At 39.0% G+C, this 24791-nt stretch overlaps 1 protein-coding gene across 1 annotated transcript; it reads right to left on the bottom strand.

The window, feature by feature from the left end:
* Dsg1 (desmoglein 1) lies at nt 1–23810 on the bottom strand (the record flags this gene model as incomplete). Its single annotated transcript, XM_004654850.2, has 17 exons — nt 1–200; nt 249–1089; nt 2087–2277; nt 4342–4414; nt 4772–4908; nt 7883–7955; nt 8037–8254; nt 10012–10151; nt 12330–12589; nt 15140–15325; nt 15615–15749; nt 18936–19102; nt 20135–20279; nt 21875–22030; nt 22486–22617; nt 23284–23319; nt 23802–23810. Coding segments are annotated over 17 exons (3099 nt in total), but the record flags the coding sequence as incomplete, so codon positions are not given.
* Between the last annotated feature and the right edge of the window lie 981 nt (nt 23811–24791).

Below are 24791 nucleotides of genomic sequence, written 5' to 3'. Positions count from 1 at the left end.
CTACTTGGTGTACTGTACCGTACTGTACTTTGTGATTCGGCTTCGAGCTGTGCTAGGAGAGGCGGATCCAAGGGTCTGGCTAAAGTGATGGTCGGAGGCGCTCCTCACGTGACCTATGGTGGCTGTGCCTCCCACGTGACTCAGACCGCCCCCTCCACTGAAGCTGCCCATCCCGATGCCACCACCACTACTTACTCCAGCTCCGCTCAGCCCCCCACCACCCGATCCCACAGAAGCACTGACCAGACCGCTACTGCCTATGCCTCCAACTGCGCCTATCCCAGTGGTGCCGCCAATTCCGCTCATGCCAGCGCCAGAAACCACCCTCTCTGTCACTATCACGTTGTGAGCGTTTGGTAACTCAGGGTGCATGCTCAGACCACCCATCATCCCAGAAGTTGGCTGGATCACTCGCTCGGTCACAACCACATTTGAAGACTCTCTGGCATTAGGGATCGTCAGAGAGGTGGGCAGACCTGAGCCTGGTGCTATTACCCTTTCCGTCACTATAACATTCGGCCCATCTCTCAAGTCGGGCATCTCTAACATTCCCTGCAAATCGGCCCCGGAGATCGGGCCTACCACCCTCTCTGTCACCACCACATTGGAAGCATGCCGGTTATCATGCAGATGGACAGAGGGCTTCAGGGTGCCAGAGGTGGTGTAAGACTCAGTCACAGTGACATTACCGTAGCCCAGAGGATCAGAAATTGGCAAAGGATGCTGCACACCAGGGCCTGAAGGATAGGTGTTCTCAGAAATTACCGCCGTAGTGCCAAAGCGTGGGGACATGGGTGGGTGTCCGGTAGCATGGGGCTCTGTTTGCTGGGGGCAAATGATTTCTGTGGTCTGAGGTGGCCAAGAAGGATCAGGGTCTGGGTATGCTTCAATTTCTTTTCCCAGGCTGATATCTGCCAACTTTTTAAACTTGGGACCAAGCGTATCCAAGAAGCTTTCATCCAAGTCTTCGCCAATGAAGCTACAACAGCCCACAGAGCCAGCGGGGGAGCCTGCACCTTCAGTATCATATATGAGTAAACAGTCATTGGATGGCCGTCCTTCATCTTCATCTGCATAAGCATAGGCTTTCTGAATTTGCAGAGGAAAGAGAAAATGAAGTGATGAATACGTATTGAACAATAACACAGTCGTCCTTAGCCTCAATTTTGGAGTATTACTGAAGAGGAATAAAAAAAGGTTCAAAAATTCACGAAAGATACTTTATAAATAATTCATCAATGCTTGTAAATTTGATTAGAAGTCATTTTAACTATAATACATTTTGATAACTTACATTTCTTTAGATGGACTCATTTAAAATAGTGTATTCTGAACACAAAAATCACATACAAAATGCCAGGGTATGACAGACAGCACATTGAGACATATGCCTGGAGCTGGTGGGTGTAGGGTAAAGACATAGAGAGTGATGCGGGTTGTTCTTTTGGAAGGCACCTCTGATAGAGTGATGCTTGATGGATGTTGCCGAAAGTAAAGCAGCTGGCTTGTGGGTGTTGTATGCACACAACTCTCCAAACAGAACTCTAATTTTAATGAAAATAACATATAGGAAGGAACATGGATAGGAAATGTATTAGGCAACAAGCCTTATTATCCAGTGCTGCTTGAAAGTCTTTGACTAATGTTTGATTTAAAAGTAGCAGCCTCCTTCTAGAGCCTAACCCATTTGGAAAATTAGAGAAGTATTTTAGGCCAGAACGTAAAAGAGCAAGAAAGCATTTCTGAGATGAGAGATAAAACATATTGCAAAAGGATCCCAGAATAAGCAGAGGCCTGGAGGTGAGAAGTCTCCTGTGAATCAAGCCAGTAGAGATGAGGACAAGGAGTGGCTGGAGATGTGTGGTGGTCGGGGGCGCATTTGTGAACAACTTGGTTGCCACATTAAAGAGTTTGGACTTCATATTAGGGACAATATGGTATGTTTAAGTGGCAGGATAAATGCTCAGATCAGAGCTTTAGACACAGAAGTCAGCAAGGAAGGGGCCACCAGCATGATGGCTGAGAGGTCTGGAGTTTGAGACTCCTACTAAGCCCTGGTGGGAGGAAGGTACATGGCTAGTCTTACCTGACAGAAGTAACTTTCCATGAAATTCATACACTCTCTCATAGAACTCCTTCTTAATGTTCCAGAATATTCTTGACATATTTCAGGAGCAGCTGATGTTTTAACTCCATCCATCAGTTCAAATCCTGTGGTTCTGTCTCCTCCTCCCATATCTTGCATTTCTCTGCCACAGTACTCGTTTGTATAAACTCCTGAAAGAGTGGATCACATGAACATTGAATTTTAATTATGTAAACTAAAACTACCTCACTATAAGTTATAATTATCCATTCAAGGATACACTTGTGAAAATGAAACAGAATGAAAAGGACGCATAAATGAGAGCTATGATATTGAATTCAAAGTAATATTATTTTTTTCCCTTTGGTGTTTCAAGGTAGGGTCTCACTCTAGCCCAGGTTGATCTGAAATTCATTACATTTTGTCAAGGTGGCTCGAACTCACGGCAATCCTCCTACCTCTGCCTCCCAAGGGCTGGGATTAAAGGTATGTGCCATCATGCCTGGCCAAAGTAATATTATTTTAAAAAATATTTTATTTTTATTTATTTATTTGAGAGAGAGAGATACAGAAATAGGCAGGGAGAGAGAGAGAGAGAGACCAAGAAAAGAGGGAGAGAGGAGAAAATGGGCGTGCTAGGGTCTCCAGCCACTACAAATGAACTCCAGATGTGCACACCCTTGTGCATCTGGCTTATGTGGGTCCTGGGAATAGAACCGAGGTCCTTTGGCTTTGCAGACAAGTGCCTTAACCGCTAAGCCATCTCTCCAGACCCCAAAGTAATATTATTAATTTACTAATTTGAATTTTGTGTTAAGAGACTTTTACATAGTGTGTGTGTGTGTGTGTGTGCGCAGAGAATGAAGATAAACCTCTCTAGTTCTAAAGGCTTAGTACCAGTACCAGAATGCCCCTAGGGAATACCAGTATAAGTATACCCCTAGTGAATGAATACCAGTACAAGTATACCCCTATGTAGTGAATACCAGTACAAGCATAGGTATAAGAAGGGGTCCCATGGCTTCAGCATTCTAATTGGAGGCTGAGGATAATGTGCTTTTCATGTTTCAACTTTCATGGTGCTTTCCATGCGACTGTATAACTTAATGTAATGTAATATAATGTAAAGATTAATAGAATTAATGAGAGAATAAATGAGTACTTGAATGTTGGTGGATTTGACTATTAGACAAGTTTTGAGAACTGACTGTGTTGTATTGAAAATGGCTATCTGAGTCACAGTTTCTCCTTTCACCATGGGTGTTAAGAACAAAATAAATTGGGGTGAGGAATAGGACTACTGTTTCCTAATGTGAAAGGATAGATAAGGGCTATGGGCTTTAGTTCTGCGAGATATAAACATTTCTATGTCTGTTCCATTCTAGTGTGTGCAAAGAAGAAAATAATCGCTAAAAATAGTAGGAGAAAAGTAAGAGATTCGATATCATTTACCTTGAACAGGCTTAAATAAAAATGGCACAACTATTTTTGTTGACGTAAGAAGCTAATTGTTCTTTTTGTTACAATGATAGCTATTCCTTTATTGTGAGATTCTAATTGTTGCCTGGATTCTGCCTTGCATTGGTCTAGGTTTATGTTTCAAGACAAGCTGCAGGAAAGAAACCTCATCAGCTCACATGCCCTTAGCTAAGAACTTTGAAAGGTTTTGATATTTTTGTCTCCTCACTGTCAATGTAAGAAACTGGAAAATTGTTTGTAAGACACAATTTACACAGGTGCTGAGTGTCCAGAGCATATTATCTGTCATACTCTGTAGCTAAGGCCAATCCCATTTTGAAACATTAAGCAAACTGTAGGATAAGAGACAACCTCAATAAACAAGAACAGATCTATTGTAGCTAGGTTGGGGCACTGTAGTTTTAATTAGTATATATTTTAATTATTGTATATGTGTGTGTGCATGTATTGATATGTATATGACATTTGACTCTTAGATTGATAATCTTATCAAAACTAACTCATGGTTATAATTCAGAATTTCTATTTATAGATGCCTTAATTATATCATCTTTTATATACTTGCTGATTATTGAGGAAAACTTTAAAAATACAATACATTGATTAATAATTAGAATAGGTTTTTAGCTACCATTTAATCTATAAATAAGCTATTTACTAAAGAAATATATGAACACTGTTAAAGACAAATAAAATCATCCTCAATCAATAAGTCACACACGAGACAGAATAGTTCCTTCTTGCTCATTTGTGTCATTAAAATGCAATTTTCTTACCTGTATTGTCAATGCATTCTATTAGGTTTGCAGTACCAGGTTGTATTTGTGGGACACAGATTGTGGCCAAACCCTAGAAGACAAGAAACAACATTTTACCATTTGTAATGAATCATGTTTTCCTTTTTTTCTTTTATGAATCATGTTTTTCTACATTCATGCATATTTTTTTCCCTCAGATTATCACAGCTTTTCTAAAAGAATACTATTTAGGAAGCTTTTGAAAACCATTTAAAAGTTGAACTTTATTTTGAAACTTTCCTGTTTCCTTCCATTGACTTTTAATGTATATTTCACTTCTCTTCCCTTCCTTATTGGCTATCTGAGCAAAAAGTATATTGTAGACCAGCCCTTGTCACCATCTTGGTTCATGTGTGGAGACTGCGTTTCGGTGACTGCCCGGATCCCATTCTCATAGATTAGCACTTACATCATGGGGTTCAGGCTGGGGGCCTTCCACTGCCCATGTATGGATGGCTCCATCAGAGCATTCAGGCACAGGTTCAAAGCCAGCCCCACCACCGGGGGCACCTCCACAATCACAGCAGATCAACAAGAATGGGACCACTGAAGGGGAAGAGAAAAGAATGATGGATTTAGCAGTGAGTCGTACTGAAAAGAAACAATCTGCCTTTTGATAGTTAAATATGAATGCCTAAAATATTTATTTTAAAATTACTATGAAAATGTCAGCACAACAAATTGAATAATTGTTAGACTCCCAAATACACACAATCTTGAAAATACTAGACTTCAATTAATTTTAATTTGTTTATATAATATGGAAATTGCAAATAAGATTATATGATTGAGATGGATGACTTCTCTTCTTGTTGTTACTCAGGAAAATAGCATAGACAAAAGAACACTAGAAAAGTAAAGCAATATATTTGGTTCTTCTGTTTTCCCCTTCATGCCTTTACTCATTTTTCTGTTTTTACATATCTGCTTTTCTTTATTCAAAAGTAAAATCTTATTCATTTACTCAACTATTCTCATTGAGGATATTATTTTCCTCAACAGATATAACTTTTCTTTACATTATCTTTACACAAACAGAGGATAGCCTATTATTTTATTTTAGTTTAGTTTAGTTTTTGGTTTTTTGAGGTAAGGTCTCACTCTAGCTCAGGCTGACCTGAAATTCACTCACAGAGATCCTCCTACCTCTGCCTCCCTAGTGCTGGGATTAAAGGCATGCACCACCACGCCTGGCTTGTGAATAGCCTATTCTTTTTTTTTTTTTTTAATTTTTTTTGTTCATTTTTTATTTATTTATTTGAGAGTGACAGACACAGGGAGAAAGACAGATAGAGGGAGAGAGAGAGGATGGGCGCGCCAGGGCTTCCAGCCTCTGCAAACGAACTCCAGACGCGTGCGCCCCCTTGTGCATCTGGCTAACGTGGGATCTGGGGAACCGAGCCTCGAACTGGGGTCCTTAGGCTTCACAGGCAAGCGCTTAACCGCTAAGCCATCTCTCCAGCGCTAGCCTATTCTTTAACAACACCTTTTCCTATGAGCCCATTGGAGATTTCTAATTCATTCATTTATTTTTATCATATAATTATAATAGTTTTGAATGAATATATGGATAGAAAGAAAAGGTGAAGAAGCAATAAAGAAAGGAAAAAAAGAAAGCGAAGAATTTAAAAGAAAGAAAGAATATAAGGGAAGGAGGGAAAAAGAAGAGATGGCAAAGAATCCCATGTTCTTTGTTTATTTTTGGATGTCTGCTAGGTTGAGAGAAAATTTTAAACTAGAGGTACTGACATTAAGGTCCATAATAAAAATATCTATTAATTGCACAATTTGAAATTAGACATTGATACCAAACACTCTAAATGAAGTCATTATTTAGTGTTGTGACAATCAGCACTTGGGTATTGGTATTACTTTAATAAAATTTCACTTCTTATAATTCTGGCTGACAGTAAATTTGGCTAAAATTTAGAGGATTATATCTTCTACTGTGCAAATCATGATGTATTCTGCTAGTTTGCTAGCAATTTTTACATATTCCTTGGATTGGTTCATGTTGGTGAAAATATTTTCTTCAATAAAGTCATTCACTGTCTGATAGAACTTATTCTTGTTCCAATTCCAATTAAGAATGAATTTCTAATACTAAACCTATAAATTCATGATTTGAGATATATTTTAACTTATGGAGAAAGGGCCTCAACTTTAACCTGTGTTAGCATATTCAAAATTCTCTGTATTTTAGATGGATCTGTGTTGATTAAAATGTTATAAAGAATGAGTTATTTGCCAGAAAAAAACTAGTTTACAAATAAATGTGGTCAACAAGTATCTATTTATAGCTGTTCATGTGTTACGAGAAATGGGGTCAGAAGATATCTTTAAATTTTCATAGGTAACTTTTTTGAATTCACATTTTTGTGTGTTTTCATTAACTATGAGTTACTTGAAAATGGCAATGCTTGGTTTATAATTTTTGTTTCTTTATGTTTTTGAGTGAAGAGCCTTGTTCTATATATCACAGGGTAGCCTCAAACTCATGATTCTCCTGCCTTGGCCTCCTGACAGTGTTACAGGTGCAAATCACCACGTTCTGGGGAGAATATCCGTGTTTGTATGAACTTAATTGTCAGTGCAGATTTCATGCTAGTTACTTCAGAGGTTCCTTTCCCTCCCCTTTTCACCCTAGGTACTTTAGAACGTGGCCCAAGTCCACCTCCAGACCCATCACCGTCCAGAACAATGTTCTAGGACCGCCCAGAACATCCACTGGCCCCTCTCATTCTGTCTAGATCCTGGACTCTCTGGTAGCCTCCGACCTTGCTGCTTATTTAACATGTGCTGTTCCATGACCTCAGCAACCTTATGAGAGAAGTAGTATCAATCATTTCACACAGGACAAAAAGCAAAGCCTGTAAAGGTTAGCTATCCTTTGAAAGCACTGAGTTTAAAACTGGGAGTTTAACCCCAGGTGGGCTTGACTCTTCCCCTTTATCAAACTACACAGCCTAGCATTGCACAGAATTCCTCCATAATTGGGCTCCTGCCCACCTATCTAACCTCATTCCTCACCACTCTTTTGGGCACATCCTTTATTCTCCATAGGAGTTCTTTATTTCACTGTTTTACTCTTCATGCTTTTCAGTTTTTACATGTAGATTCCTTTTCCTCCTTGTATTGCATTCCCTTTGCCTATCAAGCTAACTTCTCCTCATTAGTATTAAAATTCATCTCAGAGTACTTTTTTCATGCAGTCCTGTCTGATTCCCTCACTAGATTATTTTTGATTGCTTGACTCAAATAGAAATTTCACCGTGCTTATTAAGACACCTTCCCATCGCACTGAGACTTGACTGTGGATAAGTTTCTGCCCTCCACTTTCACCATAAGGAGTGAAGCCTGGACTTTTCTCCTTGTTAAGTTCAGCATCCAGTACAGAAGTTTCTTGATAATGACATAAGAGTTTGTGGAAAAGACAATCCTGAGAAACAGCGACCTGCTTTCCCCCCGCCCCCCGTCCTATTTGAGCAGCGCATGCAAATAGAGAAGTTGAAACACTTACACCCAAGGACTAAGAACCCCATGATGAGCAGTCCGATGCCCGCAGGGCCGAAATGCACATTATCGGAGAGGACCTGCCGGTCAGTGCCATCGGTGTTGTCATAGGTGCCGCTGCCGCCGTTGCCACCTCCGTTGTTTCCTTCACCTTCGTGGACGTTGGTGGTGACATCGCTGTCGCCGGTGGAAGTGTCTTGTGTGTCAGTACTGGTGTCACCTCCGGCGTTTTCCTGGGTACTGGAACCCGAGCTCGAGCTCCCGCTGGTCCCGCCCCCGCCGCTGTCCCCGCTGGTCGTGTTCGTTTCAGAGCCCGGGCCCCAGCCAGAGCCGTCCAGGTCGATGATGACTGTCCCCGTGCAGGTTCTTTGAAGAGCATCTGCAGCAAGGTCAGAACAAGCAGGGGCGGTTTGTCCAGGCGGCGCAGTGGCCGTCAGCTCAGGTAGAGCCGCCCACTGTGGCATCCCTACACTAACCCATTTCAGTCCCAGCAACAGTCACTCCCCACATCATCCCTGAGCCGCCACTCAGTTATCTTTATGATGAGGCCTATTATACAAGCACCAGCAGTACTATTTACTGGAGCACTCTATAGTATTACTGGTTGGATCTTATGTACAATTTGGAAGCTACAGAAATAAGCAAAAGAAAAACTAGCCCCTCACGACTGTGTACAAGGGCAACCAAAGTTGAAGTTTCGTGACGTTTTTGTGACAATGCTTGACCGTGGCTTATTGTGTATGCTATATTGATACGATCGTACGGTTTATTACACTTTGAGTTATTCTATTTTAAACTGTAACAATTCTTTCATGTGTTTTCAAAATTTTTTTTGTATATTTTTATTTATTTATTTGAGAGTGACAGACACAGAGACAGAAATAGGCAGAAAGAGAGAGAGAGAGAGAATGGGTGCGCCAGGGCCTCTAGCCACTGTAAATGAACTCCAGACGCATGCGCCCCCTTGAGCATCTGGCTAACGTGGGTCCTGGGGAGTTGAGCCTGGAACTGGGGTCCTTAGGCTTCACAGGCAAGCGCTTAACCACTAAGCCATCTCTCCAGGCCTATTTCATGTTTTAATACACATTTCATTCACATAATTTCTGCTAGTTACATAATTGTATATCAAATAGAGTGTTACCTATCTATATTGCCTTCAATATTTAACTAATAACAACTAGCTATTTGTTATAATAGTTATTTGCTATAGCCACCAGCATCTCTTTTTATACAGCATTTAATATTTAGCATTTCTCAAAGACTAATGGAAGTGGGGTTATTGTGTAGTAATACAGGCATATCTTGAGGTTATTTTGTTTCATTCTATTTTTAAGATGTGAACTCTGTTGTCTGATTTTTTTTTTCATTGATTGAAGCCTAGAGCCAGGCACTAAGGCTGGCATATGTTTAGTTAAGGACTCGATGTGTATTTTCTTTTTTTTTTTTAAAAGCTTTTATTTATTTATTTATTCATTTTAAGAGAGAGAGGCAGAGAGAGAGAGAGAGAGAGAGAGAAAGAGAGAGAATGGGCATGCCAGGACCTCCAGCCACTGCAAACGAGCTCCAGACACATGCACCCCCTTGTGCATCTGGCTTATGTGGATACTGGAGAATTGAACCAGGGTCCTTAGGCTTTTAGGGCAAACACCTTAACCACTAGGCCATCTCTCCAGCCCTCCATGTGTACTTTCTGAATTAAAGTAAATAAAACCTCTGGAGCTGTGTAACAGAGAGGTTTAAGTCCAATTTATCTGACAGTAAGATCCATCCTGATTTACTCAGTGATATCCACACTATTGACCTTTATTTTGTGGTTATTTTCTCATTATCATTACATATTTTTATTGTCCCATTACATAGAAGATTGAAGCAAAGATGAGTTAAATGACTTCTTCACAATACTGTAACTAGTAATGATGGGACAGGATCCAGCCCACTGTCCCTTGAGAGTTTCCAGTCTTAGCACTGAATTACCCATCCTCATAGGATTAAAGGTTTGCACCTATTTTTGTGCCCAGTGTGAGAACTCTTATGAGAAAAGGGATTTCATTTCAACATAATAATAAATTTTTAAATATCTATGTATATTTACATATGTCTATCAGGAAAGGGAAAGAAGTAAAATTAATTCCTCACCATCTATGGATAGAATTGTTCCTTGGTACCTTCCCCCTAGCATTTGATATTGATCCATGGTGACTCTGTTTCTCAAAGTGATTTTGCCTGTTCTTGAATCAACAGCCAGTAGACCAGCTGGATTATTTCCCATTACATATCTGTATTTAAAAGAATACAATTAAAATCAGTGACTATCTTTTAAAAAGAGACTTTCACATATGCATGTCATTATACATTACACTCCTCCCCCCACTACCCTCCCCCATACCTCCTCTGCTGCCTGGTTGTGTTCCTTCTCCCTTGTTGACCCCATCTATTTTCATATCATATGCATTCCATTACTCTTTCTTCCCCCTCCCTTAAGATATCTTCCTTTCCTTCCTTGATCATTTGAAAAGACACTTAAATGATAATCCGATTTTCTTTTTCTTTAAAATATTTTTTTTAATTTATTTATGAGAGAGAGAGGCAGAGGAAGAGGCAGAGAGAAAGAGAATGTGCATGCCAGAGCCTCCAGCTGGCAAACTAACTTCAGATGCATGCACCCCCTTGTGCTTCTGGCTTACGTGGGTCCTGGGGAATTGAATTGGGGTCCTTAGGCTTCACAGGCAAATGCTTTAACTGTTAAGCCATTTCCCCTGATAACCTGATTTTTTTCAAGCTAAAAGCTATAATTCATCATTTTTAACTTATAGAAAATTGGGTTTTCAGGGCAGTATCAGCTATATGAGGCCATTCAGAAGTAGGTCAAAGCTTTAAAATAAGAAAGTGCAATTATTATTATCATTATTATTATTGTTATTATCATTTTAGAGAGGGTCACTTCATGTAGCCCAGGCTGGCCTCATACTCAATCTTCTACCTCCTCCTCCCAAGTGCTAAGATGGCAAGCCTGCACTGCCACAAGCAGCAGAAGAAAGAATCACGAGTGTCCATTTCCAATAGAATGTATTTTATGCCCTTGGGTGGCAGAATAATGATGCTTGACATCACACTTTCATTTGGCAGCAGCCGAACACTTCAGAAGACCCAGATCCTGGGGTTTCTCTGGCTGTTCCTCATTCTGAATTGTTCCCTCAACCAAAAAAATGTGTCTTATTCTTTTTTTAAAAATATTTTATTTTTATTTATTTATTCAATAGAGAGAGAGAGAGAGAAAGAGAGAGAGAGATAGAGAGAGAGAGAGAGAAGGAGGAAAGGAGGGAGGGAGGGAGAGAGACAGAGAGAGAATGGGTGTGCCAGGGCCTGCAGCTGGTGCAAATGAACTCCAGATGCATATACCACCTTGTGCATCTGGCTTGTGTGGGTCCTGGGGAATTGAACTTGGGTCTCTTGCCTTTGCAGGCAAGCACCTTAACTGCTGAACCATCTCTCCAGCCCTATAGTGACTTATTCTTCCTTCCTCAGCTGGGCCTGCCCTCCCTCACTATCCAGACTCTGTCTCCTCCCTCTGCACATGCACACTGACTTTCTAAGGTTTTCTTTGCATTTCAAATGCTGTCCTTGCCTTATACACAAGATTCTGTGTACTCATGAAGCACACACTGATTAAATAGCACCCAGAAGCATTGTGTGTGGCTTGTATGGCACAACTCTGAGCCTGGGCAAGGAGGAGGTTGTCCTCTGTGTACCTAGTCTGAAGATATAAGGAATGTGGGGAGTGACAGTGGCTCAGTGGGATAAGAATGGGAATAGAAGAGTTCACATTCTGTGAGAAGAGGATAGACAGAGAACTTGTTACAGGCATGGTATACTGGCCACTGTACTTTACCACAGTCCCATGTGCATATACATGTGCTCATAGATACACAGATGTTTTGCAGTTGTATGGAAGGTTTTGACAACTTAAAAATGACATAGCATACATTTTCCTTTCTACAACTAATTTTTCTTAACAAAGTTACTCACCAAGATTTAATGTTGGTTAAAGTGAAGAAAATAGCCAAAAATCATATAACTGAATCTAATGTATTTCAGGCTGAACAACTTCATAATAAGAATATTAGTTCCAAAAAATATTGGTGTAGGGGGTAGGTGGGTTAGGGAATGAACAAAACTCTAGCTTATTTTAATCAGCTAATTGGTCAAGAAGACATAAACACAAGTCAAAATTGCCCAAATGCATTAGTTTTCACATGTTGTATCTTCACGCCTTCACATCTTGCATAGATTTTTAAATTTCCTTTCAAGAAAATATTCTCAGAAACAATTTTGTACTTAATTCTTTTTTACAATTGAAAGAAAGCTTCAAAAATAATGGAAGGTGTCTTAGTTCAGATACTTAAAATATATTTAAAAGAAAAGGACGAATTGGGGAAAGAAAATGTCATTCTTACCTAACATTTGTTGAGGCCAGACCTGTGTCCAGGTCTGTAGCTACGAAGTCTCCCACTTTGTAGTTTGCTCCCATGTTACTGGTCACCACATACGTCTTAGTACCTGGGCGGAACACTGAGCCTTCCACTACGTTTACCACTGTCACAGAAACCGCGGTTGCTGTGATTGTATATTGAGATATAATTGACTGATGAAACTCTGCTTTGTTTCTAACGCCAATACTAAGTTGTAGGTTCTTTACTGCTTCATAATCCAGGGGCTAGAAAACACAGAGAAAAATAGTTTTACTATAAGAAAACATTTCAGAAGACAGAGGGAAATTTTTTTCAGAATTGTCAAAGTGATTTCTTACGTCCTCCTTTTATACCTAACTATACAGGCATGCAAACACCCAGTCGATTCTTAATGTTTAGTTCGATGTAAACACATGCAATTATAGCAAGGCCAAATCCAGTTTGTCCTGGTTCTGTCGTTGAAAAGGTTGAAAGTGTGGGATATGCACTTTCATGGTCAACCAAGCAAGTTAAAAATTTTAAATTCAACATATGATCAGATTCATGGACTTTCAGTGCAAATACAATTTATGCTGGTGTCCATCCTTTCATATTTCTCAGAAAGCAGTTTTATTTATAACAAATGGGAGTAATATATATTGAAATTCTGATCACTTAACTAGTTCTTTTAAAAATTAAATTAAATTTAGTTATTTGAGAGAGACAGAAAGAGGCAAATGTGGGGTGGGGGGAATGGGTGCACCAGGGCCTCTAGTCTCTGCAAATGAACTTCAGATGCATGTGACACCTTGTGCATCTGGCTTTACACGTGTACTGGGGAATGGAAACCAGGTAGGTCCTTAGGCTTTGCAGGCAAGTGCCGTAACCACTGAGCCATCTCTCCAGCCCCCATCTGACTACTTTTATCCATAAAGAACTATTTAAAAGCCAGGCGTGGGGGCGCACACCTTTAATCCCAGCACTTGGGAGGCAGAGGTAGGGGGATTGCCATGAGTTTGCAACTATCCTGAGACTACATAGTGAATTCCAGGTCAGCCTGGACTAGACCGAGACCCTACCTTGAAAAACAAAATCAATGATGACAAAAAAACCTATTTAAAATAAATTCCACTTCTGTAAATGTTATTCTTTGAGTATCAAATAACATAATATATAGACTATCCTTTCTTCAACATATTCTATAAGAATTAATTTCATACTATGAAATAATTAAGTAGTGATTTTCATTATGGAAGATGATTATCAAATCTGCAGTTCATAAAATTTACAAAACAGTTATATCCTGTGACCTCATATACCAAATATATGTTTCTGAATTTTCACAAGAGTAATTTAGATAAAAATATTAGAATCTTTTCTCTAGTGCTAAAGAATGCCTATGATAGCATATGCATATGCATCACACAAATAAAATACCCCATCTGAGAGAATTATCCCATTTTTTTAGGTAGGGGTATTAAATACAGAATAGTTAATTTTTAAGGATAATATAGTAGTTTGGGTGTAATCGATTAGGAATCGATTTACCTAGTACTGAATCCTAGGTAGTGTCATAGGAAGAATGTGAATATCATAGAGAAACAAACTTATCTTCAAATGTTATCTGTACCACTTACTAGTTGCTACAATAGGAGTTTGCACAGGTTACATGCTCTCTCTGAGCCTCGCTCTCTTTGTCTGCAATGTGAGTATGATACAATATAATTTTCAATGCTGCTGTGACTGATGTCCAAAAGTAATCTGGAAACTGATTCAAGTAAGTAGAAGCTCTAAGCATGGTGACACTTTATAAAGACATAGGAAGCAGAAGACCACACATCCTTAAGGGGACAGAAGTCTTTATCAATCTGTTTCCTGAGGTTATTCTGAAAGAACTGTAAAAGGAGGGGTCTACATTTTATCATGAGAACTATAGTGTGTGCATCACCTACAGTCCATGGATAGCCACTGCAGACTTAAAATATCAAGTCTACAAGTTTTATAGCACATAGTAAAATATGCACTCTTAGCTTGCCAGGAGTAATGTATTTTTTTCTCAACTCAGAGGAAATTTTCTTGCAGGTAAAAGTGTTGATACATTAGCATAGAGGGAAATGAGAGAATATTGCGACTGAGACCAAATCTTGAGTGTATCAAATGAGCCTGTGTTTCAAATGAGCCTTGGTCAATAGCTACAGTGAGATTGGGATGTGATAATTCTACAATTGTCATAACTTGACCTTACAAAAGCATACTAGAAAAATTACCAACTTTGAATTTTCATGAATATTATTAGTGGGTAATAATTGAATTGCAATGTTGACATGGGCACATTTTAAAGGCAATGTTAAATATGCTTTTAAATCATTATTTAAATATTAACCTCAAAGATTAATTATACTTTGTTATAGGGATAAAATAATACTCTTGTCTAAAATTCTTTCCATTTGAATTATCTTTGGGGAGTATGGTACTGATAAAAATAGTTTCAATAATCCCAGCACTTGGGAGTCAGTGGTAGGAGGATTGCTGTGAGTTCAAGGCCACCCTGAGACTACAGAGTGAATTCCAGGTCAGCCTGGGCCAGAGTGAGACCCTACCTTGAAAAAAATAATAGCTTCAACTTAAATTTCAATGCTTATTTTCTGAAATGACAGATGCAGAGAATTATATTAAAAGCTTTATATTATATACAATTTTAAACAGTAATTTCATTCTTTTACAAATTCATCCATAAGATATTAACGATTTATTTTAACATTAAACTTTTGAAAAAAGAGCAAGTAAGCAGAATACTTAGGATAATTATATCATACCTTAACAACCTTTAGAATTCCTACATTTGTTCTTTCATTCATTTCTATGTCAAACCAATTTCCCTCATTTCCAGAGATAAAGAAGATGACCCCCATCCAGTTGGCCGTATATTCTTCATCCAAATCGATGACCCTAAGCTGAAGCAGCTCGGAATGCAGAGCATTCTCCTCGATGCTTACGGAGTACTGAAACAAGAAGCAGAGTCAGCGCGAAGGGCGTGAGAGAAGTTCTCTAGCAGGCTCTCAGTTACAGGTTAACAGCTGCTCGCAATTCAGAAATCGTATCTCTGTTCATAATCTCACATACTGTTTAAATCCACTTTTCCTAGTGTATAAACATTACAAGAGAAAGCATATCTCCTTTTGGGTTATATATGATAGGAGACAAGTATCTGTGTAAGCAGAATCATTCATATACAGTTAAATCTAATGAATTTAAAGTGTTTGAACATAATTTTCAAGAATAAGCACTTACGGTAGACTGTTCCAGATATGGGATGTTGTCATTGACGTCGAGGATTTTAATGTTGCACTCACACTCTGCTGACATGCCGTCTGCCCCGCCATCACGGTCTGAGCCTCTTACAGCAAGGGAATACTGGCCATATTGCTGTAAAGAAACACGGCAGGAAATGTCACACTCGGTGCAGACAGTATTCCTCTTATGAACATGCCATATAAAACACTGGCTCAACATTTACATCTATGATAGAAAGAGTGGTAACATAGAGTATTGAAAATCCACAAATCTCACCTGAATTAATATGGAAGTTATCACTTCCAGTCCCAGCAGTGCTTATCCAGCATCATTTCAAAGAACAGCATTGCACTATTATCCTCTCTCTCTCTCTCTCTCTCTCTTTTCTTTCTCTGTCATGTGTGTATGTGTGTGAGCTGTGGTGTGCATGAGGAGGTTAGAGGACCTCAGCGTACTGCTCCTTGCCTTCCCTGTTTGAGACAGGGTCTCTCTTGTTTTACCGCTGGACAGCTAGCCTTCAAGTTTTGGGGTTATCCTCATTCTACCTTTCATTTCAGTAGGTGCACTGGGCTTACAGATATGAGTGTCACAGTGTGTCCAGCTTTATGTGGGTGTTGGGGATCTAAACTCTGGTCAGCAGGCTTGTAGAGCAAGTGTCTTTAACAACTGAGCCACCACCTCAGCCCCCTAAAGAACAATACTTAAAAAATTTTTTTTTGTCTCTCTGTGTATGTACATAAGTAAGCATGTATGGGCATGATAGGGTCTTGTGCTGAGCATATCTGGCTTTGTATAGGTGCTTGGGAGTCCTACCTGGACCAGCAGACTTTTCAAGTAAATGCTGAACCATCTCTCCAGCCCCTAGAAAAACACTCTCACAGACTTCATTTCTTAATCACCATAATTTGTCCAGAGATTGGAAAAGTTTATGAAGGGTGATCAAGTGGGGAGAAATAATGACTCATCAGAGATTTATGGCACGCAAACTTCTTCCTACAAGAAATAAGTCACTGCATGCACAAGAAAAATAAAGTGGTGGTGAGTGGCTTGTATTTGGGAGAGGGGAGAACTGTGGCAATGCCGTGTTACTGGTGAGGAATCTAGTCTTGATTCTACTCAGGGTGCTTACATTCCTAGAAGCTGCTATGTACAACTATGGGTGCAACTTTAGGCCAGTTATTATTTTAAAACATTGTGGGGCGTCTTCATGGCTCCAGAAGCTCTGGTGACTTTGGGTTCTTTCGCTTCTGAAACTGCTTTCTTTGAGCTCTTTACCAGTACAACCATTTTCTTATAAACTTCCTGGGTTGCTTAAAAAGTTTGATAGAAAAAAAAAAGGCCAAATGATTGGTTCTTCTAATGGCAATTTTCAAACAAATATAAGAATAGATTGAAGTTACCTAAGCTTGTTAACACTTACACAGAAAAAATAAAAGACACAAAAATAGATATAGCAACACGTGCTTGTAATCCCAGCACGTGGGTGGTAGAGTCAGGAAGGTCAGGAGTTTGAGATCCTGGCTCACAAAACATATTGAGGTCTAGAGAGCTGGCTCAGCAGTTAAAGGCACTTTCTTGCAAAATTTGAAGAACTGGGTTCAAATCCCCAGTACCCATGCAAAGCCAGATTCACAAAGTGGTACAAATGTCTGGAGTTTATTAGCAGTGGCAAGATGCCCTGGTGTACCAATTCATTTTCTCTCACTCTCCTTGCAAATAAATAAATAAATAATACATATCTATAAAATATAAATAACCTGTTTTATCCTTATCCTAGGAGTCACTATGAAGGAGATTAATTTTTTTCTTTGATTTTTCAAGGTAGGGTCTTTCTCTAACCCAGGTTGGGCTGATATTCTTTATATGGTCTCAGTTTGCTCTTGGACTCATGGCGATCCTCCTACCTCTGCCTTGAGTGCTGGGCTTAAAGGTGTGTGCCACGACTCTTGGCTTGACATTGAAATTTTAAAATAATTATAACTATGTGACCAATTACAGCACTCAGCCAATGGGAACAAGAATATCAGGAGTTTGAGCCTAACAAGTTACATAGTGAGTTTGAGGTTAGTCTAGACTACATGAATCCTGCTCACTGCCCCCCCCCAATAAAACAGGAAAAAAAAGAAAAGAAAAAATGTATAACCATTTATGTAATATTATATTATATTCCTTATATGTAGGTATGTATCATATTAAAAGACAGTTTTTTTTTTTGTTTTGTTTTGTTTTGTTTTTCAAGGTGGGGCTTTGCTCTAGCCCAGGCTGACCTGGAATTCACTATGTAGTCTCAGGGTGGTCCTGAACTCATGGTGATCCTACTTCCTGTGCCCCCTGAGTGCTGGGATTAAAGGTGTGCACCATCATGCCTGGCTGTGTTTTTTTAAACAAGGGAAAAGTGGTTTTTTTGTTTGTTTGTTTTGTTTTTTAACAAGGGGAAAGTAGCAATTTTAAAACTAAGACATGGGATGGTATGGTATGATAGGAACCACATAACACAGGTTCTCATCCGTTAGCAAGTTACTTGTGAATGGGTTATTTAGTTCCTAACTATTACCCTGATCCTGTGATTACTTTCCCAAATTAAGTAAGTGAGTTGTCAATAGGAGTTGCATAGAAAAGAAAGAGTTCTGCTATCAATAGAGCATAATATGTGTTGTGTTGAAGAAAAATAGGAAAGTTTCTCAGTCAAAATGTTTGTGGGGGGCTGGAGAGATAGCTTAGCGGTAAGCACTTGCCTGTGACGCCTAAGGGCCCTGGTTCAAGGCTTGACTCTCCAGGACCCATGTTAGCCAGATGCACAAGGGGGTGCATGTGTCTGGAGTTCATTTGCAGTGGCTGGAGGCCCTGCTGTGCCCATTCTCTCTCTATCTCTATCTGCCTCTTTCTCCCTCTGTCTCTCTGACACTCTCAAATAAATACTTAATTTTTAAAATGTTGGTGGGATACTACAGTGTCCATATGTATTCTGGCTCACCAAGATTGGAATAAAAGCAAGGGTTTCTCATATTTTTTCATTATAAACCTCATCTTCTTTAACAAATAGCCTTTGTCCCTATCTTATGCAAATTTATGTACTTTCACAGTATAGTTTCTTAAATTGAGGCAAATCTTATTCAAGTGAGTAAATAAAATATTGAACATAAAATTTAACATAATGACTACATTTTTTCATTTTAAAGATATTTCTGTTATTATAATCATGTGAAATGTTTATATAGCTAAAATTTAAACACATTCTTTTCTTTTCCTATCTTTCAACAGCCCTTGCTTTTAGAATCAATTCTTTTGACCAAAAATTTATATGAAGGAAAGAATTACCTCTCTGTCTAGGAAATTATTCATTGTTCGAATTTCTCCAGTGTATCTGTTGATAATAAACATTGGTGAGTCGGAAGGCTCCTGCCGTATGATCTTGAAGGCTATTTTTGAGTTCAGATTGTTTGGTTCATCTGCATCAGTAGCATTGAGTGTCATCACCAGTGTATCTAGAAATCAAGGAAAGTTGTTTCACAATTATACAATGAATGCTTTTGTCACAATGCAGCATATCACCTTCCCAACAATGTGCCAAAGTTAGTTCATCAGACTAGGTTCATCTCACTACTTTCTCTTTATACAGAATTTCAATATCTTAATTCCTTCCTTTGCCTTTGTCATGATAAAAATACCACATTTGAGCTGGGCGTGGTGGCGCACGCCTTTAATCCCAGTACTTGGGAGGCAGAAGTAGGTGGATCGTCGTGAGTGAATTCCAGGTCAGCCTGGACTAGAGTGAGACCCTACCTTGGAAAACAAACAAACCCAAACAACAACAGCAACAGCAAACAAACAAACAAAAAAGCCCACATTTGATTAGGATCCTCAACATTACTGATAGCATGAAAAGAAGGGAATTACATTTTGGTTTTCTATTTCTTATTCTAGTATACTTTCTTTTGTAAAGGATGGCTACAGCGAACAAAATGGTATTGAAACTAGATAAACTTTTCTTAACTTATACTTTCTAGCTATGACTAGAAGGCAGGTGTGAAATCCTTAACATGCAGATGATTAGTGGTCAAAGGGATAGAGATGCTTATTATCATGGTTTGACCATTAGACATTGTATTGAATTATCATAATGGAACCCATAGAGAGGCATGGATGTTAGGTCTGGATAAAAAAAATGGTCAACTTCAAAAGAAAGCAGGTCATTCACACATTGGGTGGGATTACTTTTCAACCTACTCATGTTTGGAGTTCAATTCTCATCCTTCTGCCCCTGTCAGCAGCATGCACAATTACGGTGGGCTTTTGAGTACGGAATTCCCTAACAAACGAATACATGACCCAGTTGAGCAGGTTCCCCTGGTGGCTTTGGAGGTTGTCCTTGTGATGGCATTGGTGTTAACTTTCTTTCTATAGCTGCGCTCACACGTGGATGATGTTTATATGATACCGCTTAGCCTAGATGCCTTGTTGTAACAGTAGCCCTCCGACAGTGTACTTTTATTTGCTCAGTCGCACGTATCACTTACTTGCATTAGAGTTTTCTTCTATTTGCCCTATAAATGTAGACATGGAGAAGACGGGAGGGTTGTCATTTATATCCAGAACTCTGACCCTGAGCTCAAGGGGCCTCTCCAGGTCTTGACCCTGTGAGTTCAGAGCTCGGCAATAGATCTAGAGTGAAAAGGAAAACGATATGGCAGGACAGATTTGTTAAGTTCTGACTTTTTAAGAGACATTATGCCAAGACACTGCAAAAAATTGAGAGAGAACGCATGCTCTTATTGATATTTCCCATGCACATACAGTCCTAGGCAAAATGTGCAATCAGTGACAAGGAGAACATGAACACAAAGTGCTGCTTAAGAAAAGGCAGCATGAGCTACATAAGGAAGTGCAAGAATTATGACTTCATAGGTGAAGCCATGTGAATCAGGTCCTAAAAGAGAATTTCAAGAGATAGATCTGAGTGTTTGCAAGATTTAAAATTAGGCAAAGGGGTGATGGGAAGGGAACTTGGCAATGTGATGAAGGAGAATTATGGGAGATCATGTAAGAAATGTGGCATTCTAGAGCAAGGTAGTGGCTATGTAGATGTCTGTATTACTATTATTACCAATTGTGCATAAATACAATGCATATTATTGTATATAGGGAGTCTGAATAAAATGAATTGTACCCTAATTTAGACGGGTTCGTTAGTTGGTGAATTTGTGGGGAAAACACTTGAACACAACCTCAAGAATATAGATGTGGATTTGAAGGCCAAAGCATTAAAGTAGTCCTGGGGACACAGAGGAGTAACAAGTATCAAGGACTAAGTGCATATGCTTCTTTTAAGTGTTTGGGATCGAGTCCATGGCCTTGTGTGTGGTAGGCAATTACTTGATCACCTCTATACATGCCCAGCCCTTTGATGGGGTTTTAATAAAAAGATTATAAGATCAAAGGAAGGTTCTTAATTTTTTTTTTTACTTTTTATTTTAAGTAGAGAAGTGTTGACCATGACAATGGATGGAAATGGAATCAACCAAATGACAAGCCGATGAGAAATTAAAACATAAAGTTGATGGAATAAGGCTCTTCCAGAAATAGTTAATAATATCACTGAGGAAATGTCTTGGGAGAAGCTGTGGGGGGAAAAATAACCCAAATAGGTTATGATTTTAGATTTAATGAGGAACATATCTGAGGTAGAGGAGGAAGCATTATTTGTGGGATTTGGAGTAGGTGCTTTCAGAATGTCTAATAAAGCTGGTCTTGGGATTAGCAGCTTTAGTGCGCTGAAGTTGAGGGTTTGAAGAGCGGCTGCTTAAGCCGTACGAATCTCCTGCCCAGAACAGAGGGCAAGTGAGTTAAGGATGAGTGAGTTTCCAAGCTTCATGTAGAGCTCTAGTGAGCTTGAGCAATGTGAGGTTACAATGAAGTGTGTTCATACAGAAAGACATCCCTCCGCAGCTCCAGAATCATTACTTGACACTGAAGTTAAAAGGAGCCAGCAATTTTTACTGGTATTTAAAAAAGTTGAATAAAAGATATTAATCCTTCTACACAAGAATTCTTATGGAAGCTGAGTAAAGATTGACATTTTTGCCAACATGTAAGGGAAACCCCCCTCTTCCGCTTACTTTCCTCTGTATCTGTTGGGATGTTTGTCAATTAAAACCCATTCCTAAATACCCAGCTTTGAGATTCTTGAAATCAAATTGAATATGGCCTAATATTTTCCAAGAATGGTTTACGCCTGAATAAACATGAAGTCCACTTACAATGAAAAAGGGAGTGACTTCTCGGTCAACAATGGCTGTTATATTGATTTCACCAGTTTTTTGATTAATAACGAAGACTCCATAAGGTGGCTGGTCAATTCCTACTCCAGAGATGCGGTAAGTAACTTTCTGGTTAGCGGCACAGTCAGAATGGATCTGCAGAAAGAGCACAAATAAAAACATGGCTGGGAGAAGTTCTATGTTTGAAAGGAAAAAACAAGAGAAAATGAAGGGAATAAGATCATGGAAAAGATACATTGTGAATGCTTCCAAATAAGCAAAACATAGGAACTAAGTACTAGCAGAGTGTGCTGAATTTGAAATGCACTTTGTAAATCACCATCTTTTTTTTCCAATTAAGTATCTGAAGTAACATGTGCTTGTGTGTGCATTGATTTTCCCAGTGAGATGACATGATTTTCAGCTGTTTGTCTGAGTCCCTGGCTTTAATTACTCCCTTAGGAACTTCAGTATTCATGAGTTGGAGGGAAATTGTTCTAGATAATGAATTTTTAGTGAAGTGGGATCACAAAGTAAACAAAAGAAGGGGTCTCTCAAAAAAGCAGGCCAACCCAGTTGACGTTTGCTCTTCTGCATGGGGTGACACTTACTTTAGCAATTGGATTTCTCTTGGAGTTGTCTTCACCCTCGCGACAGGCTGCGGCAAACTTGATCCACTCACGTTTCTGCCTTCTGATGGAGTGCCACTTGATCGTGCCATTTTTGGCGTTATAATCTCTTACCTTGGATGGATGAGGTAAAATAAGTCCATTATCATTTATTTATAATTCATAGTCCACTGGAGATTTTGGAGGCCGTATGATTATAATGTCAGAAAGAGGGGATGTTTAATTGGAAAATTTGTAATCTTAGTAACCTTAATTTTAGCATTATAACTTATAAGTGAAGTTTTCTTTGGAATATTCGTTGTCACTCTCAATGCATCTTCCTTTTGGTCTGTCATTCCTTTCTGTTTCAGTTATTTATTTTTGTGAATGTGTATGTATGTATGTATGCATGTATGTATGCATGTGTTCATGTGTGGGTTCAGGTGTGTGCATGTCACGGCATGCATGTGGAAGTAGAGGACAATTTTTTGGTTCCATGCTCATCTTCTACCTATTTTTAAGCTAGGGCTTCTCTTCACTGTTGTCGACAACAGCACTCTTGTGAGCTTCTAGAAAATTCTCCTGTCTCTATTTGGAGAGTGAACTTTGGTATGCAGGCTTGTGTGGCAAGTGTTTATCCACTGAGCCACCTCCATAGCCTCTGTTTGTTTGTTTTCTTATTGAGATGGGGGGAGGTGTCTCAATGTAGCCCAGACTAGCCGCTAACTCACAATCTTCCTACCTTAGTATTCTGAATGCTAGACTTACAGGCATGAGCTCCTATACCTGGTGATATCTTACCTGGATTCGAAATTCGCTGTTAACTTCCACCACCACCTACAAAAAATAATCACAGCAGTTAATTTTTAATAGAATGTCTTAAAATCCACATTACCCAGTCATTCAAAAAGTTAGGGAGTCCAGCTCTAGAGCCCCCTTTGCAAGGAGTCTGCTTTGTCTGTTATTTTTTCTTTGAATAAACTTCATTCTGCTTGACTTTCAAAAAAAAAAAAAAAGGTACTGTATTGTGAGTCACTAGAATTACTTTGCACTCTGCAGAGCAGGCGTGTCTGGGCTATTGCTAGACGCTGGTGTGATGGTATGATTTTTTTTCCCTTTCAGTTTTTAACCTTTGTTTTATTCTTAGACTGTGCAGATACTAATAATAACCCAGGCAGTTTATTTCAAGGTAGAGACCAGGAAGTGAAGAGACAAGCCGCAAGCTGTTTGGTAATTGTGCTAGAAGCAGTGGGAGTCCTTGGAAGCTCCTTGGTGAGTGTCAGGAGCACATTAGGTTATAGTGTTAGGGTATGACAAACTAAAAATAGAAATATGAAAAATAGTGTTCAGATCAAAAAAGAGATACGAAGTGAAAAGAAATCCAGAAAAAATCCACAGTACCACTCTCTAATATCCCAATTCTAGATGGAAGAATTTCTGGTATTCTACAAAACTCTAACATGATAGTATTTCTGCCTTCTTTAAATATGGTCAAGAAATTCGGAGATAGACATATTTTGTGTTAAATGAGTTCATATTTGAGGTCATCTGATGGCACTGAAATAAAAATAGATGATTAGTATTCTTTCATAGCAAGGAGAGGATGTAGCAGGCTTGTGGGACAAGTTGCTGGTGTGGAGTTCATTCAGCTGTTTCTCCTGTAGTTTAAAGCTTTCCGCATTAAAATGTGCTCAAGTTACACAGAGCTCTGTCTAGTTTAAGCTCTTGCCTTGACCGTTGCACATGACTTGTGAAACATTAATGTGATTTAGACTATCTTTTATTGTAAAGACCACAGACATTTCTCAATGTGTAGTCTGTCTATATACTTAAGATATTATAAAATACATCTTAAAAAATTAGGTGTGGATTTGAGGTCTACTTTAATTTGCTGCCTGAAATGGTACTTAGAATCAATGAAAGACAGTATACCACCTCAGGTTTTAAAAAGTTGCTTCCTAAGTAAGAGATGTTCAACCTCGAATTAAAATTTCTCACAAAGGAAAGTCTATTCACAATAAGACTTTTTCTAAATAGTTGGCATCAGAAAATTGTTACATTTAAAAATAATAATAGTAATTTTAAATATCATAAGTGACATTTTAGAAGTGGTTTCAATTTCATCCTTAAAGGAAATATAAAATTTCAGTTTCTCAGAGCATATTTTAAAAATTGTCATGATTGCTGGGTGTGGTGGTGCATGCCTTAAATCCTAGCACTTGGGAGGCAGAGGTAGGAGGATCACTGTGAGTTCAATGGCAGACTGACACTACACAGTGAATTCCAGGTCAGTCTGGTCTAGAGTGAGA

Source organism: Jaculus jaculus, chromosome 15 (assembly GCF_020740685.1).
Source record: "Jaculus jaculus isolate mJacJac1 chromosome 15, mJacJac1.mat.Y.cur, whole genome shotgun sequence".
Classification (NCBI taxonomy): Eukaryota; Metazoa; Chordata; class Mammalia; order Rodentia; family Dipodidae; genus Jaculus; species Jaculus jaculus.
Note: the sequence above shows the minus strand (reverse complement) of the source record. Positions and strands in the feature narration are given on the sequence as shown.